We start from the raw sequence: 15,516 nt of genomic DNA on the forward strand, positions 1-15,516 counted from the left end.
CAATGCAATCCTGCAGAGAAGGAGAAGGCATATAGAAGAAGAGGAGTTCGATCAGCGACAAGGATCAACAGAGCAGCACTAATGAGTGTTCTTATATGAGGCTCAGAGACACTCACAGAGCGAGGCCGCTGCCATCTCCGCTCCAACGGTAGACGGCCATCACTTCACGGCGACGCTGTTGCTGTTCACCGAAATTTTCCGGAATACGGCCTCGAACTTGAGCAAGAGCTGAGCGCATTACTTTACGGAAGGTTCTCTGCGATACTGAATTAGCGTAATACATAACAGCTATCAAGGGTAAATTACCTGATATTCCGTGTTCAAAGTCACAACACACGCCTCGTGAGCCCGAACAATCGTCTCACATGCCCTGACAACACTGGGACTAGAATCTGCTGCCAACTTGTCCGCTGTCAACAACAAGAGAAAACTTCCTTGCAAAAGGTAGATTCCAAAGAAAAATGGCATGAAACTCAGGTCCGGGTCATATTCTAGAATGTCAGAAGCTGCCTCGGCGGCACTGACGGCATGGCCCATTGCGGTGACAAAAGAGTCAGACGAAATCCAGAGGTCATTATCGTCGAGGAGATTGATGGGATCCCATTTACCAGCCAGCAAAATGTGAAGAACATGCATGATATGCGTGCCGTACGCGACAACCATCTTCGTATGTACGATGGATTCATGAAAGTGCGATCCGCCAGTGGAGCTTGAACGATCAGAGGGACTAATATGGTTCATGTGCGATCCTTCCATGGCCATCTCGTTGTCGCGAGTCAGAGAATTGGTATATCGGGCCCCAAAATCCTTCAAGCTCTGGGCATAGACATCTAACTGCCGAGTAATATCAACAGCCTGGCTTTCCCATTCACCGCTATTACGAAAATGAAGACCAAACCGTGGATGATTTCGAGCATGCTGTAAATCCACAATCTCTCCAAGGATCGACATCAGAGGTAGGAAATAGCCGAACATGCTATGGCTGGTGCATTCAAAGGCGGGACCCGCACGCTGATAGCTAGTAGCTGAGAAATCGCCTGCTTGCCAAAGGTCGTCATTCATGGGCTGCAAGAGGCCTTCGCATTCTTTATCTAGTAGTGTTAATGGGCGATTATAGCACAGAGATAGGTGCCTATCCATTACGTATAGAAGCCACCAGATGCGTCGGCGTTCTTCACGTTCCTCTTCCGTTAAATTGATAACTGAATTACCAGGTCCCTGGCCCATGGGGTTCAGAAAGGATGAGGATTGCCTTTTGTTCCCATTTTGATCTAGTTCTTCTCCTTCTAGTTCGCCATCTTGACGAGCTGTATTAGGTGGCATCTCGCGACCCAGTTTGAGTTCTCGTGCGAGAGACCACGCTGCAGTCCACCAGCGCATGCTAGCTGCTTTATATTCGCTTGCTGAAACCACTGTGGCCAGGTGAACATACGTCGCCACATCGTCCACGGCACCCGTTGCACTACTTTGTGCACCTATTTGGTCCATAGAGACACCGAATCCACCAAGAGCAACTCCATTGATGACCATGCTTGCAGGATAATTGGGCGAGGCCCTCCCCGTGGCTGGCCCGTGAATGAGCGGCCGAAGCAGCCCCACGGTCAATTCAAGAAGCTTTTGGCAGACTCTGCCTCGTGCGGATGGTGGGGAAGTTAAGAATGCGGCTTCGCTGGTTTGTGCTGCCACCCAGAGGATACTAGCCAATAGACCGGGGCTGCATACTCTCGGCTTGATCGGATGGAGAAATGATTGCTTGCGAAAGACAAAACCGACGACGTATGGTGATGATGGTGAGAGGTGAGATGAAGAAGAGCTAGTAAAGTAAACATCTAGGAGATCGCAGGCAAGAGACTGAGGGATAATAGAAGCAATATGAGGAAGAACGGGCTGCAAGACAGGGTATCTCAATGAACTTGGAAATGGCGCTATTGTAAAGGATGGAAAGTGGGCAGGAGCTGGAGAGGGGAGAGGAAGCCAGCTGGGCGACTGTGCTGGAGGTGTGAATCCCATGAATGAAGCGGGTGGGCTTTCTGCCGAGCCTGGAAGTCGAAATTGGGTGTTGATTGGAGTTTGGGCTATCTCATGTGTGTTCATCATCTGGTAAGAGCCATCGTGATAGCCAGCCCCGAATCCCTGAGGGTGCATCATTGCTGGTGTCGGCCGAATATTCCCATTCGACTGTTGCATCATGTGAAGAGACCGCAAGTCGGATACGGAGATCGGGGGCCGATTTGATTCTGATAAACTTCCGTAGTTCAGAGAATTACCGTCCATATTTGATCCTATTGACTGTGGTGGATGTACACTTGACGTGGAGTTCGAGTTCTGATGCATTCTGGGCACCCCTTGGATGGAATCGTGCAGTATTGTATGCGCTGGCTCAGGAAAATTCGGGTCATATGGTCCATTGACATCATGTGGAGATTCTGAGGGTGGAGAATTGTCATGTGCAGAAGGACTGTCTTTGTTGTCTTTGGTGCCATCAATGGTAGCCGTCGCGAGATCTTTTTTTGAAGCTTTCCCTCGCTTTTTGCGCTGTCGTGCATACTCACAACTTAATCCAAACTCTAGAAATTTATTAGATGAGAAAACATCAATTGAGGGATAATCATTACCTATGCAATGCGCGCAAGGGTTTTGCCCGTCACATTTGGTGCGTAGTTGGTTGCACTGATCGCAGGCCCGACTAATCCTTCGGCGCACCCCAGTTGCAGATGAAGTTTTGCGAATAGCGGAGCGAGCCTCCATGAGGATGTCACGGGTTTGAGAAGAATGTCTCCCTGTGGAAAGTGTGCGATGATGCTCATTGTATGATTGCAAATATGACGATTGCGACGTTTCGGGATTATTCAAAGGTTTGCCTTGGCGATCGGTTCTGAGGATGGGTGTCGCGCCAGCTTGGCGTGATAGCTGCAACTGCTCGAGTGCATATTGCGACCCCTCTGCAAGCGTATCAAGACCGGGAGTCTGAGATTGGGGCATACGATTGGATTGCGACTGGGAAGTGAAGGAAGTGAAGGATTCTGCAAATAATTGAATAGAGGCATTCGACATGCTTCTCCACAGGGTCTAGACCTGTGACATAGAGTCGGGCAGGTCCGAGAGATACCGAGGTGGAGATTAGATATCCCTGACTCGTGAGTAGTACTAGTTATCACTGAGAAAGTAGGGCTCAGAGGGTCAAAAGTCAGGCGTCATTGCCGACCCTAGTATTCGTGATCCTATTTTTTGGCCGGATCTGGACCCCGAAAAGTTTATCACACTTCAGATAAGAATTAAAGAACAGTATCTCCGCCAGACTGCAAATCCGATGCCTAGTAAGATTTGGGAAAGAAGGGGAGTTAAGAAAATCTGGGGAGGCGGGGAAGCACGTGGTGAGAGGAGAAAAGTGGGCAGACATCCCTCCAGCCTTGTACAGCCTTGTATATATAATAACACTCCGTTTTAGAGGCAATTTTCAATTATTGGGATTTGAATTGAATTAGTAATTTAGTATATCTCTCTGGGCCTTCTCTCTGATTCCGTGCTTTATGACATCCTTCATTGTACCTAGGTACCTAGGCTATGTGGGGATATCTTCAGTGCGGAGTGCATTCCTGCAGGTTATGGGTAAATGGAGATTTTGGATCGACGTATCATGCTAGAGTCATGAAAAGACTACCATGTACTTCAGAGTGAATAAACAGTCTCCTAATTACTTAGTGATGATAAGGGAAGAAAAGAGAATATACTCTTTACTACCTAAGTTCTTCATTAGCCGAAGTAGAGACTCCCGAATGGGCCACTTTGAAGATACTTCTGGAACTTGAAACGAACTAATTAATAAATATGATCTATTACAATGGCCTGAGGTATTTATATTGGGCATGGCATGATCCAAGATCTAAATAGGTATCCCAGCTTCCGTTAATCCGTGCCTTAATAATCCAATCATAGGTGGGCTCATAGCCGGACAAACTTGTTCACTTATAGCAGGCTTAGTAAATACTAATTAAACTATGGTTAGTCAGGGCAAGAATGTCTCTCTGAGATTAAATCATGAAAGACACATCTGCAAACCTTTCATATATTGCCCAAGTGGAAGACTTTTGGTTCTTATGTATAATGGAAGTTGTAGATGGACAATGCAAACAGAACATATAAAAGCACAGACGAAACAGACTAAACCGGAATAGTTTGACACATTCAATCTATCCACTTTCAGATACTCTGTAACGTAACTGGGCAACAAGTATATAGACTGGTAAGAACTCAGGAGTGCACAATTAATTTCACTTTTCTACATCAAATTTTCATCGAAAAAATGGCAACCCCTATTCAGGATATCCTCAACTTAATCACTCTTCACTATGGAGGACCAGGCGGTGCTGCTGCTGTTATTAAAGATGGTGAGCTCATCGCACAGCGCGTCTGGGGACACGCAGATATGGACCAGCGCATTGCCATGACGCCAGAGATTCAGATGCCAATTTGCTCAATCACTAAGCAGTTCATGTGTGCATTGCTGCAGGATCTAAAACGCAATCCAACTGCAGCAATGACTGCTAAGGGAAACACTGAGGAACAGTTCACAGAGAGCTTCAACGCGGTACTAGACCCACAGCTCACCAGGGACACGGGATTGACTCTCGACAATCTATGTGACATGCAGTCAGGTCTACGTGACTATTGGGCTATGACCACATTATGGGGTGCGAAGCCAGATGATGAGTTTTTGGTGCATCGAGACATTCGTCCAATGCTGGAACGGACCAAATCCTTCCACTTCGAGCCTGGAACAGAGTATTCCTACTCTAATGTCAACTTTACAGCTCTCGGGCGGATTATTGAACGAGTGACTGGAGAGACACTGGGAAAGCTACTGAGCGAACGAGTTCTCGACCCCGCTGGAATGACCACGGCACTTTTGTGTCCCAACAATGCCGAACTCCCTCCACCGTGTGTTGGCTATGAAGGAAATGATCAAGTTGGATATTTCCAAGCATTAAATCGAATGGAGTGGTCTGGTGACGCCGGCCTGGTGGCTTCACTCACTGACATGATCTCTTACGAGAAGTACCTGGACAGCCTGATTTACGACCCTCAAAGCTGGTATCACAGTGTCGCAAAACCACATACCTACAATGATGGTACACCTGCCAACTATCACTACGGGCTGAGTCGTGTCGATATTGACGATGTTAAAACACTCGGCCATGGTGGTGCGCTACGTGGTTACCGCATTCACCGACGCCATGCCCCAGGAGAGCGACTGTCAGTTGTTGTCTTCTTCAACCATGAGGCAGATGCATCCGCAGCTGTTGAAGATATTTTACGGGCTATTTTGAAAAAGCCAAATCCTGAATTCCCCCCTGTCGAGCCAAGCCCTTCATGGGTTGGGATTTTCCTTGACCAAGAAACACAATTGGCGATCACTGTTAGCAAAGGAGCTCGCATGGGTGACATTCTTATTTCATACTCTGGTGGCCCTGAGACTATCAAACTGACGGATCCCAACAATGGTAAATCCAGATCCATGGTGGCAACCGTCGCAGGAGATGTCCTCCTCGTCCATCGAATTTCCGAGAACCGGATCCTTGAAGCCAGGCGACTTCAGCCCAGCAAATCTAGCATTAAAGATACCGTTCTGCAGGGAAAATACCACTCTGCTGAAGTTGATTCTATTTTCCATTGCACTGGCGAAGCTGGAATACTATATGGTTTCTTTGATGGTTATCTAGGTCAGGGACATGCAGCCCCAATACGATACCTTGGGGATGATGTCTGGGCTCTGAAATGTCCACGTGGCTTAGATGCCCCAGCACCTGGTGACTGGACAATGGTACTGAAGCGTGACGATAAAGGTGCTGTTGTAAGCTTTGTCATTGGATGTTGGCTTGCAAGAGGAGTGGAGTTTTTCAGAATCTGATAGTTGCAAATTGAGAGGAAGATAGGTCCACGCAATTGAGTGGAAAATGGTACACACAGCCTCAAATATCTATCAGTTTCCACAGGCTTCATGCCCAGCTCACTTTGATCTCACTTTTCCTTTCACTTGTAGTACCTATAATCTGAACCACCTGGGATCTTATCAGACCTCAGCCTTGAAATCTTTTTAATTTTCTCTTATTTCCATTCTTCAATATAAAACACCGTGTACTGGACTAAAACAATGTGACCAATTTGACCATCTGGGCAAACTTGGATCGAGGTCTCACTCTCAATTTCACTCTCACTACCACCTGGGCACACTTAGTATTGTGCCTCTGATTACTCTGTCTCCAAACCTTGGAATATTCACTGCCTTTCTATCTCATCTTCCCCATATACATCCCTTACTTTTTCTCTATTTCTATTAATTCTTCTTCCTTTCAATCCTTCATCATATATCTACCTACCCACTTCCAGTTCTTCGATGTGCAGCTTTCAAGGTTGCAATATGCCGAGGTGTATTAATTCAATCATTCAATCATAGATGTTAAAGGTTGACTATTACAAACAGAATAAAGTGATGATAGCCGCCAAGACCAGCTAGTCAGAGAAATAGGCATCGCAATCCTATGGCAACATTAGTGGCTAAGCTCTTACTCGCAGTTGAGTTTGTTCTAGTTATGTAGATCAAATCCCAGAAGTGTAGTATTCACTGACTTCCAATCTATGAAATTCAGGGCGCACGTTGACTTGACGAAACTACCAAGCAGAACAAAGTAAAGAATCCTCAATGTTATTGAACCCTTCACTCTTTTCCTGGCGTTACTGATGAACTCTAGTGTCATACTGGATCCTCGGAGAAAGAGAAAGAGAAAAGGGGGTAGAGAAAAAAGACGTACAAAATGATATATGATACAACATATTATTTACCTTTTGCTCGCTCAGATGAAAATGCTATAGAAAGTCCGCGTAATGTACATATGCAAAATGAAATGCATCGATCATAGATCAGAAAGAAAAAGAACAGAAATTCGGTAAAAAGGACCGACAGAGAAACCCCAGAAATAATAAAAGAGCGCCAAACAAATGCGATCAACAAACTCCAGGAGTTGGGAAGCTCTTCATGAGAAAAAGTACTCGCTTTTGTGAATGCGCTGCAAGTCCCAATCACCCTTTTTAGGGACTGACCGGAATTTCAACGGCATCCAGAAATACACGTAGCGCTTCTGAAGCTTCTTCTGCGGTGTGGCTTCTTCTGCAGTATTGTCTAATCCCATAGTACTGTCATTCGAGATATCGTCTTTGAAGTCGCCGAAGAGACCCTCAAGAGCTGGGTCGCTACTGTCGAAGCCAGTAGCATCAGGTCGGCGCTCGGCAGCAGCCAGGTTATCTGGAACATGACCCACTCCCGTAGATCCCAATGTGCTTGGAATGCACAAGTCATCATCTGCACCATCCATTGCTTCGAATATGCTGGCAGGTGTTTCCATTTCGCGGCCTTCGGCCTGTTCCACTGGATCCTCAGAGCGAAGGAGTGTCTGTCGCTTATGCTCGTCAATAAGCTCCACAACCTTCATGCTGTTTCTCCATTGGGGTGTTTCACGTGACTGCAGAATAGCTTTACCGATCTTGCTCGATGCGTTAACCTTCGCCAGGAATAGGTTTCTGCTAAATCGGACATCGAACTCCGCACCGAGACGTCCGATGATATCATCAGAATGCATCTTCACGAATGCCTCACGAAGAATTTTGTTCATGGAATCGACGTCGCCCGCGTGGGTCCAGAAGGAGTCGTGGACAGCGGAAAATTCGAGACCAGCCTCTTTGCATGCGATAGCAGACAGCATCATGTGAGTGGCATCAAGTGAGTGAATGAAGTTTGGTGGGAAGGCCTGGAGTTGCTTGCGTCTAGAGATGACGTCATCAGAGCCACCTTCCACAATGTTAATGTCCTGCAGAGTAGTGCTGACACGTCGTGACTTGCGAGTGCGGTATGGCTGAACCACAGGGAGACCAAGAGGCGTGGTCCAGATGACAGTTGACCGGAATCTCTTGACTGGATCAAGGGAGGAATCCGTCGTGCGATGATCACCTGAGGTACCATCCGTGGGCGAATTGGGCATCAGTATATCTTTCGCAATTTCCTCAATTTGGTCCGGAGTCAAAGATTGGGTGATACGACTGGCACAGTCGCCGAGCCAATATTGGATATCATGAGCTCCGTTAAACATAGTTCCCAAGGCCCCGAAAATCTTTCTAGAAATGTAAATGGCAGCCGCCTTTCTCTCATCAGTTGAAAGATCTTCGCAGTATTCGTTGAGCTGCCTGCGAACTTGTCTCATTGCACCAATAAATGTCACACCGTACACATTGGTCATGACTGTTTGCTTCACAATTTTGCGGGTAACACGGCCTTCAAGGAGCTTGGCAATTGCATGACCATTGGCGGCATCTTCAGTCACAGCCTGCTTGACATATTCGGAAACACCAGTATAAACGTCAGATGGTCGATCGGACGGCTCAAGGTTAACTTGTTGAGCACCAACAAGGTCACCACCAAGAGCAGCATAGTGTTGAAGACCGTTACAGGAGCCATCCTGGTGAATAGGGAGGCGAGACTCGTATTTGGTAGGATCAGACAAGCGCATGGCATTCCTGAGTTCGCAGCAAGCGGCCAAGCATTGCCAAGGATCTTCAGCTTTCAGCCACCATCGCTTTCCATGGAGACCATTGTTGGCGGAATCCAAAATAAGGTCAAGATTGTCCATCGCAAACTGCTCACGCTCCGACATGCTTGCCTTGTCGAAACCGGCCAAGTTGGAAACTTGAATCTTCAACCATCGCAAACCACTGGCTCCAAGAGGCTTAGACTTGCTGAATAAGAGTAAGCCACGAGCATTATCAGCTCCCATCTGATTCAGGTATGGGGGCAGTGGATAAGCTCGGCCGCGGAAGTCCATATTGTGAGGAAGATAGAAAGTCTCCTTGCGGAACGCGCGCGCCACTTCTAGCTGAAAATTTTGGAAACATCGCTGGGAATGAAGACCAGCCTTCTCGTTTTCGATATCACGTATCTTAAGTTGCCATTGCTTTTCAGTGGCATAGTCAGCATCCGGACCAGGCTGCGGTGGCATTTCGCGTTCTGGTTCGAGCGGTGCGAGATTACCGATCTCCTTGCCGGAGTTCCAAGCCTCAAGCATTACTTGGAAAACATCTTCATTGATCACCCAGCCAGTACTTCCAAGCACGTCGAGGCCTTTCAGAATTTCTGAAATGTCACCATTTTCCAAAGCCGCCTTGATATAAGCCGGCTGTAAGGTTTCACCGGGGGTAGAACGGACAATAGGGGTCGTATAGAGTAAGTACCCGCCAGTTCTGATTCCTGTCCAAGGCTGAGGAGTGGAAACCATTGGCAGATGACGGCCAATAACGCTTGGAGATGGTTCTTTGGTGACAGATTGAACGAATTGCGGGTGCATGTGTAAGAGACCCAACCGTCTTCCAAATCTAACCTCGTAGCCGTGAAGGAAGGCAGGTTGCATAGATGTCGTGGTTTTCCCGTTTTGCTGATTTGTGATTTTGACGGGTGTTTTAGCAACATCAAATAAGAGAGACATCAATGCCGCTCCAAGCCTAACGGTGACCCGGGAACTCCAGGACAGAGAAGGGTCTTCCTCCTGCATGCCTTCCGATAGCTTCTTCCAACGCAATCGCTCATCCTTCCCCTTGCGACCAGCAAGAAGTTCTTTCAGCATCTTCTTACGGTATATGTTTGAGGTTGAGTTCTTCTTTAGGTATGAAGCGGCAACCAATTCGTCTTGAACTTCTCGACCAATGCCCGAGGAGATCATTGAGAGCTTAAGACCCTTTTCCATGCCGGCCCGACTGAACAAGTTCATAACTGCAAGGATGGTGATAGCAGCAAGACGATCGGCACTCAAGCACCGAAGAAATATGGCGTACTCGGCACGATTTTTTTGTTCCAATGTGCGGATTGGCTTTCCTTCAGCTTCGTCAGCAAGCCTCAGCTCATCTTCAATCTTTGCTTGGAGATTAATGACCCATTGGCTTGTGATCTGGCTCAGTTTCCCAGTATTTCCAGATTTCTGCGCTTCTTCAAACTCGTAGCGCCAACGTTCCAAAGACGAGGATACCGTATCAGCCTCAAGTTGCTTTTGTCTAAGCTTTCTTTGTAATTCTTCCCGTTCATGGTCGTCAAGTTCGAGGTTATCAGATGTAGTTTGTAGTTGAGAGTTGTCCGAGAAGAGGGATAGTGACTTTTTCAAGGTTGAAAGACCAAGACCCCTCTGGCTTGTAGCTAGGACTTCGGCAAAGTTGTCGGTGACCGTAATTTCCTCGGCTTTAGGTTCCTCGATACTCATGAAGTTAAACGCAGCGTGGCCCAAGTCGGCTGAGCAAATCTAAAACGCGCGGGTAGTTAGTTTTACGGATGAGAGTAGTCAAGCAAATGATAAGCTTACCTTGACTAATTCACCCAGATCAAAGTCGGAAAGTACTTCACTTGCTAGAAGCTCCTCATGGAGATCTTTCTCCTTAGCAAGTTCCCAATAACGGCGGACTGACCTCTCCCGCTTGGACCCATGAAGCAGACGGAGTGACATTCGAATCATGACGGAGTAAGTGGTGGCGTCAGGCTTCACACCTCCGGCAGGCATATCGACCTCGAACCATCTCTGCAGTTGTGGAACTTTCCCGGATTGTCGGGTTATAATCATGTACGACACCATCTCCTTCAAGTAACGGTTGTGAAGATTCAGATATTCGGGAGATTCAACGGGGCATTGAGTTCCCAGGCGATTGAGCAAAGCCGCAGCTCGATCGAACCGCCGAACTCTTAGTGAGATTTCGAAATTTGCCATCATCTCATCCTCGTCACCACCAACGCCTCGAACTTTGCGGAAAACTCTGGATTGTGTTTTGGGTGTGTCTGCAAGAATAAGGAGTGAGGCTTGATGGTAAGGGTTAAAAAATTCCGGATGCAAGTTTTCTGATTGGGGAATAGAAAACGCAGCGTCGTGTGTATAGGGCGATGGTTCCATAACGGATGGATCGGCCGCGGTTGCGAGGCTTCGATGCGATTGAAAAGACGGTCTACGACGCCGCTCAGATATCTTATTATTTTCAGTATTCAGACTAGGCCCTATCCTGGCTGTAGTTGAATGAAGGCGCAAAGTTGGCGATGCGCCCAATACTCTGTGAGCATTGGCCTTCCGAAGGTTGAACAAGGCATTTTTCTGACGGGCCACTCGTGACAACATGATGGCTGCTTATGTTTTATAATGGAAAATGGCGGTAAAGAGGCTCAAAAGTTCAAGAAACAAAGATAAACAAAGACTGTAGTTGCCAGCAAAATGCAGGAGAGGCGCAAAGAAATGGCCAAACACAGCAGTAAAAGGACAATTGTCTGGGCAGGAGCGAGTCTCTCGCCGGGGGCTGTTGATATGGGTAGACCTCAGTCGTAATTAACTAAAAAAAAAAAAAAAAAACAAGGCAACCAAACCCTTGGAAGGAAATCGAGTAGGACGAAAGGGAATGCCGACCACGAGAGCAGACGGAGAAGATTCGGGAGAAAAAAAAAGTCTCGAGTGCCTGGACCGAACGCGTGACTCTCACGTGATCATGATTTATTCTTCTAAAATTTACTGGGGCCTTAGTTAAGTTGACGTGGCAATATAACTACACAAACATCTACAAGTCGCTCTTTTTTCAAGTTCTTGTAGGGAATTAATACTAATTTAATCGAGAAAAAGTGATGGTATTCCAATGCCCATAAGCTCACAAGTTAAGTAGGTATTTTGTTGAATCATAGGTTCATTTGAAACTGTTTCACTTCGAATGCTACCAAATAGAAAGCCTTGAAACATTGAATGATCTGGCGCTGCAATCTGTCTTCCGAGGTATATCTTGACTTTCTCGACTTTCACTCCCCAGGGTAGACAGTCCCGCCCTGACGTCTGATCTCATCCATGATTTCCATAACATGGACTGTCTCAGCCCATGGTATAATACGGCTCTCCTTTCGCCCCTCCAGAACATCGAGTGCCACATTATCCGCCTCATATGTGAAGCCTCGACCCGGGGTTGTAAAATCGTATCTTTTCCCCTTATACTTTTCTCGCGGGAATTGGCATCGATCCGATTCTCCAGACAGTTGCTTTGGCCATACAGTAAAGGACTCAGGTATGGAAGGTGCCCTTCCCTCAACCTCGACGCAGCCTTCAGTACCGTAGATAACTGCGAAAATCTCACCGGGACGACCAAGCTCTTTAGTGGTACAAGTTGCAATACCATGGCGGCCTGTCGAAGGATAGTGAAGCACTGCACTTGTTGTTATCTCGATACCTTCCTCATGGATCTGGCTTGCCATAATTTGTGGTATTTCAATTTCTGCAGACGCATCTCCTCTCAGTGCGAGAGTGATCCAAGTCAGAACATAGACGCCAATATCAAGCAACGCTCCGGCCCCAAGTGCAAGATCACGGTATCTGGAATCCGGGGGCAATGAAGCGATATCCCCAACGCCAGATGAGAAGTCGGTGAATGCCCGAAGGATATTTCCAATTGCCTTTTCTTCATGAAGAACCCGCACCAGCTCGCGGACTAGAGGTCGGTGACGTAGCCACATAGCCTCGGAAATATAGACATTTTTTTCTTTGGCGGCTTTGATTAGCTCCTTTGCCTGAGAGGCATTCATTGTAAATGCCTTTTCGCAAAGGACGTTCTTGCCGGCGGTAATGGCAGCCATAGAATCGCGATAATGGAAGGCATGCGGTGTGCCAATGTATACAATGTCGACATCTTTATCGTTATAAACACCCTCATAGGAATTGTAGATTATTGGGTTCTGATTTGGACAATGCTTTGCTTTAAACTCCTTGCCTCGTTCATGGCTCGAGGTGCCGATTGCATGAATGACATGTTTCACTTTCGCATCATCCCGTTCGAGCACTAGATCTCCAACAAACCAAGAGGAGATCATTCCAGTGGCTGATAATGATGGTCAGTTCACCTGGGTAAACGCCATCAAATGCGATCCGAATGAGAATTTTACATACCAATAATACCCCATCGGACCGTGGGTAAGTCAGACATATTGGGCAAGAAACAGGACTACCACTAACTATCAAGGCACTCAAAAGTTTGATTATAGTGAAATCTTTGAAAACTGCAAAAAGCAATAGGTAATGAGGAAGATACGAAACGGCAAAGAGCATGGAGGGAACTGCGGTATTTATGCAGGGGGTTTCCTTGCGCGATAACTTGATTATAGCATTTGAGCCCGATGAATACCCGGAACTTGAAACCCGAGTAGACTTGGAAGAATCCTTATTAGATGGTCAATAGAGTTTCGTCAAATGGCATAGATTCAGTATAATCAAAGTAGCGGGGTCGGCGATTCCCCTTCCTGTGAAATCCTGTCGGCTATTGACTTCTACACAGTTTAGATGGATGATCGGCCTGGAGTGCATAGTTAGCCGAGGTATGATGTTTCAAACCTTGGAAGCACAAGTACTGAATTTACCTAGGTAATCCTGTAACTAGGTCAATTTTCCCACACCGTTTCTAGCACCCATGATTCTGACGTGTATTGTAGCTAACCAGGTCAAAAGTACCAGAATATTTAAAAATACAGGTATGAAATCAATATCTTGTTCATTGTTAAAATACTGTAATGATATATGAATCCTTTTGTTATCTGGCGAGCGAACCTGCTAGTTCCCCCTCATGCTTCCCTGTTGTCCAGCCTTCCTCTACGCACATTATTCATGACACAGAAGGCTGTGATGAGCTATATAGACCTAATATCTGTAGAGAACGATGTTGCCATCCTCTTACTGTGCCCCTACAAATCCATCAGTAGTAAACTGGCAGGCTGCTCGCGCTCGGATGCTCCCTTGTTTTCTCGCCTTTGATCTTCATTACCTCCCCTCCGTTTATTATATCTCCCTTTTGTTAACAAAGAGACAGAAGGGACTTCATCCATTGGCACCTACGCATAAGACCTGAACAGGTACGCAGCTTTCCTAACATACAGGTATGACTATGGGCGATGCAGCTCGCCCAAGTGATGATAATTTCAGATAGACCATTGAAGAGAGACCTAAGACATAGTCTACGCCAGCTTATACTTGTTCCGTATTTTAAATCTATTATGCTCTTTACATAGGAATATTCTGAGTTGAAACCTTGAGAACTTGGAATGTGAAAAGCCTCCAGGGCTGGAGAGAAGTGGTAAGTTTGGAAGTAACCTTAGAATTATTGAAAGAGTTCTATGGATACCTAGATAGTCAAATAAAGACAAGACCAAGGTTGAGAAAGAACTACTTAGGCATTCCAAGATGTTGCAAGATTATAGATAATACCTAGTGAGTGGGAAGTTTTTTCTTTCCCTAATTCAATTGGTTAGTTTTACATTATTATATCTTGGTACTGCTGAACTTCGATGGTTTAGCAGAAAAGGTGAAGTAAATTTCAATTGAAGCAAGTATTTTTTTTCTGACTTAATCTTAAGCATTCAAGGTAAATACAGTACGTAGGTATTGAATAGGATCTTTCAGTACCGAAAAGTGGAACCTTGGAAGTATCTACTATCATAACAACTAGCTAGCCCTGGAGTCAGTAAAAATAATCGAGTTTCTCATACTCATCCCCTGCGAGTATGAGACTAGCAAGGTGATCTTCATGGCCTACCACGAAAGCATGGGCTTCAGTAGCCTCTTTCTCAATGAACTTGTTGATCAGCTCCTGCTGATACTGGCGAGCCTTCACTTTATATCCTGGAGTATTGACTGCTCGCGAGAGACATAGATAGGCATCTTCAAATTGTTGCAATACCAAAAGATTCCGCCCACGGACAAAGTTGGCCATTCCAATGAGCTCCTTGGATTCATGTCCGTTGAAAGAGTTGTAATCAACGAGCGCATCCGATATCTCATCCAGTTGACTATTTGATTCACCGTATTGCTTCATACTATGTAGAACGGCTGCTATAAAGATTCTATAGCGGATGACATCCCCTATGGATAAAAACTGGTTAGTATAGATAGCATGAGAAGCTGCTTCTTTTGCAAACTCAAGACTTTCCATTTTCCATAAGTATTCTGCCTTGTGAAGTCCTCGGTGAGAATCGGAACAGAGCCAGATGTCGCCAATCCAGTCGTCAGTAGTACTCACGGGAAGATTAGAGGATTCAGGTCTCATATTTGTATGTAATTTTGTTAGCTGGTGTTTAAACTTCCGAGACCTGAAGTGTGCGAGTAAAACATCGTACTCTGCGACATGTGCCTTTAGTCGATCTATCTCACTGTGTGCTTCATAGAGGTCCATCTCGAGCCGAGATTTTTGGGAGATCAGTTGCTTGCACTTGACCCTGAGTTTTTCTGTGGATGACATGAGCTCCTCGCCTTTTCCGAATAAGCGGGATATGGAGAGACCAAGACCCATTTTGACAGTAAATGTTGATGCAGTCTGATTAGATATTGAAACTTATAAGGCTAATTATGATAGATGGAAAGTAACTAAGGAAGAAATCTATGAAGCAATGTATGGCCTTTTATATGTATATACTCAGAGCGGATCCAGATA

General features: G+C 46.1%; 5 protein-coding genes across 5 annotated transcripts; 1 reads left to right on the forward strand and 4 right to left on the reverse strand.

Moving 5' to 3' along the window:
• Positions 1-112: 112 nt before the first annotated feature.
• xlnR (putative C6 transcription factor) lies at positions 113-3,069 on the reverse strand (the record flags this gene model as incomplete). The annotated part of the gene is made up of 2 exons (XM_057208050.1): positions 113-256; positions 307-3,069. Coding segments are annotated over 2 exons (2,907 nt in total), but the record flags the coding sequence as incomplete, so codon positions are not given.
• A 1,234-nt stretch (positions 3,070-4,303) lies between these two features.
• Positions 4,304-5,908, forward strand: N7495_005400 (beta-lactamase/transpeptidase-like protein; the record flags this gene model as incomplete). The annotated part of the gene is made up of 1 exon (XM_057208051.1): positions 4,304-5,908. The coding sequence occupies one exon, from the start codon at positions 4,304-4,306 to the stop codon at positions 5,906-5,908; it is 1,605 nt and encodes a 534-aa protein (XP_057061825.1).
• A 1,123-nt stretch (positions 5,909-7,031) lies between these two features.
• Positions 7,032-11,189, reverse strand: N7495_005401 (DNA-directed RNA polymerase; the record flags this gene model as incomplete). The annotated part of the gene is made up of 2 exons (XM_057208052.1): positions 7,032-10,331; positions 10,392-11,189. 2 exons carry the CDS (start codon positions 11,187-11,189, stop codon positions 7,032-7,034), a joined length of 4,098 nt encoding a protein of 1,365 aa, XP_057061826.1.
• A 662-nt stretch (positions 11,190-11,851) lies between these two features.
• On the reverse strand, positions 11,852-12,910 carry N7495_005402 (Gfo/Idh/MocA family protein; the record flags this gene model as incomplete). The annotated part of the gene is made up of 1 exon (XM_057208053.1): positions 11,852-12,910. The coding sequence occupies one exon, from the start codon at positions 12,908-12,910 to the stop codon at positions 11,852-11,854; it is 1,059 nt and encodes a 352-aa protein (XP_057061827.1).
• Positions 12,911-14,547: 1,637 nt separating this feature from the next.
• On the reverse strand, positions 14,548-15,375 carry N7495_005403 (uncharacterized protein; the record flags this gene model as incomplete). The annotated part of the gene is made up of 1 exon (XM_057208054.1): positions 14,548-15,375. The coding sequence occupies one exon, from the start codon at positions 15,373-15,375 to the stop codon at positions 14,548-14,550; it is 828 nt and encodes a 275-aa protein (XP_057061828.1).
• Between the last annotated feature and the right edge of the window lie 141 nt (positions 15,376-15,516).

The sequence above is a fragment of the Penicillium taxi genome (assembly GCF_028828555.1).
Source record: "Penicillium taxi strain IBT 34144 chromosome Unknown utg000004l_segment0_segment0, whole genome shotgun sequence".
Lineage (NCBI taxonomy): Eukaryota > Fungi > Ascomycota > Eurotiomycetes > Eurotiales > Aspergillaceae > Penicillium > Penicillium taxi.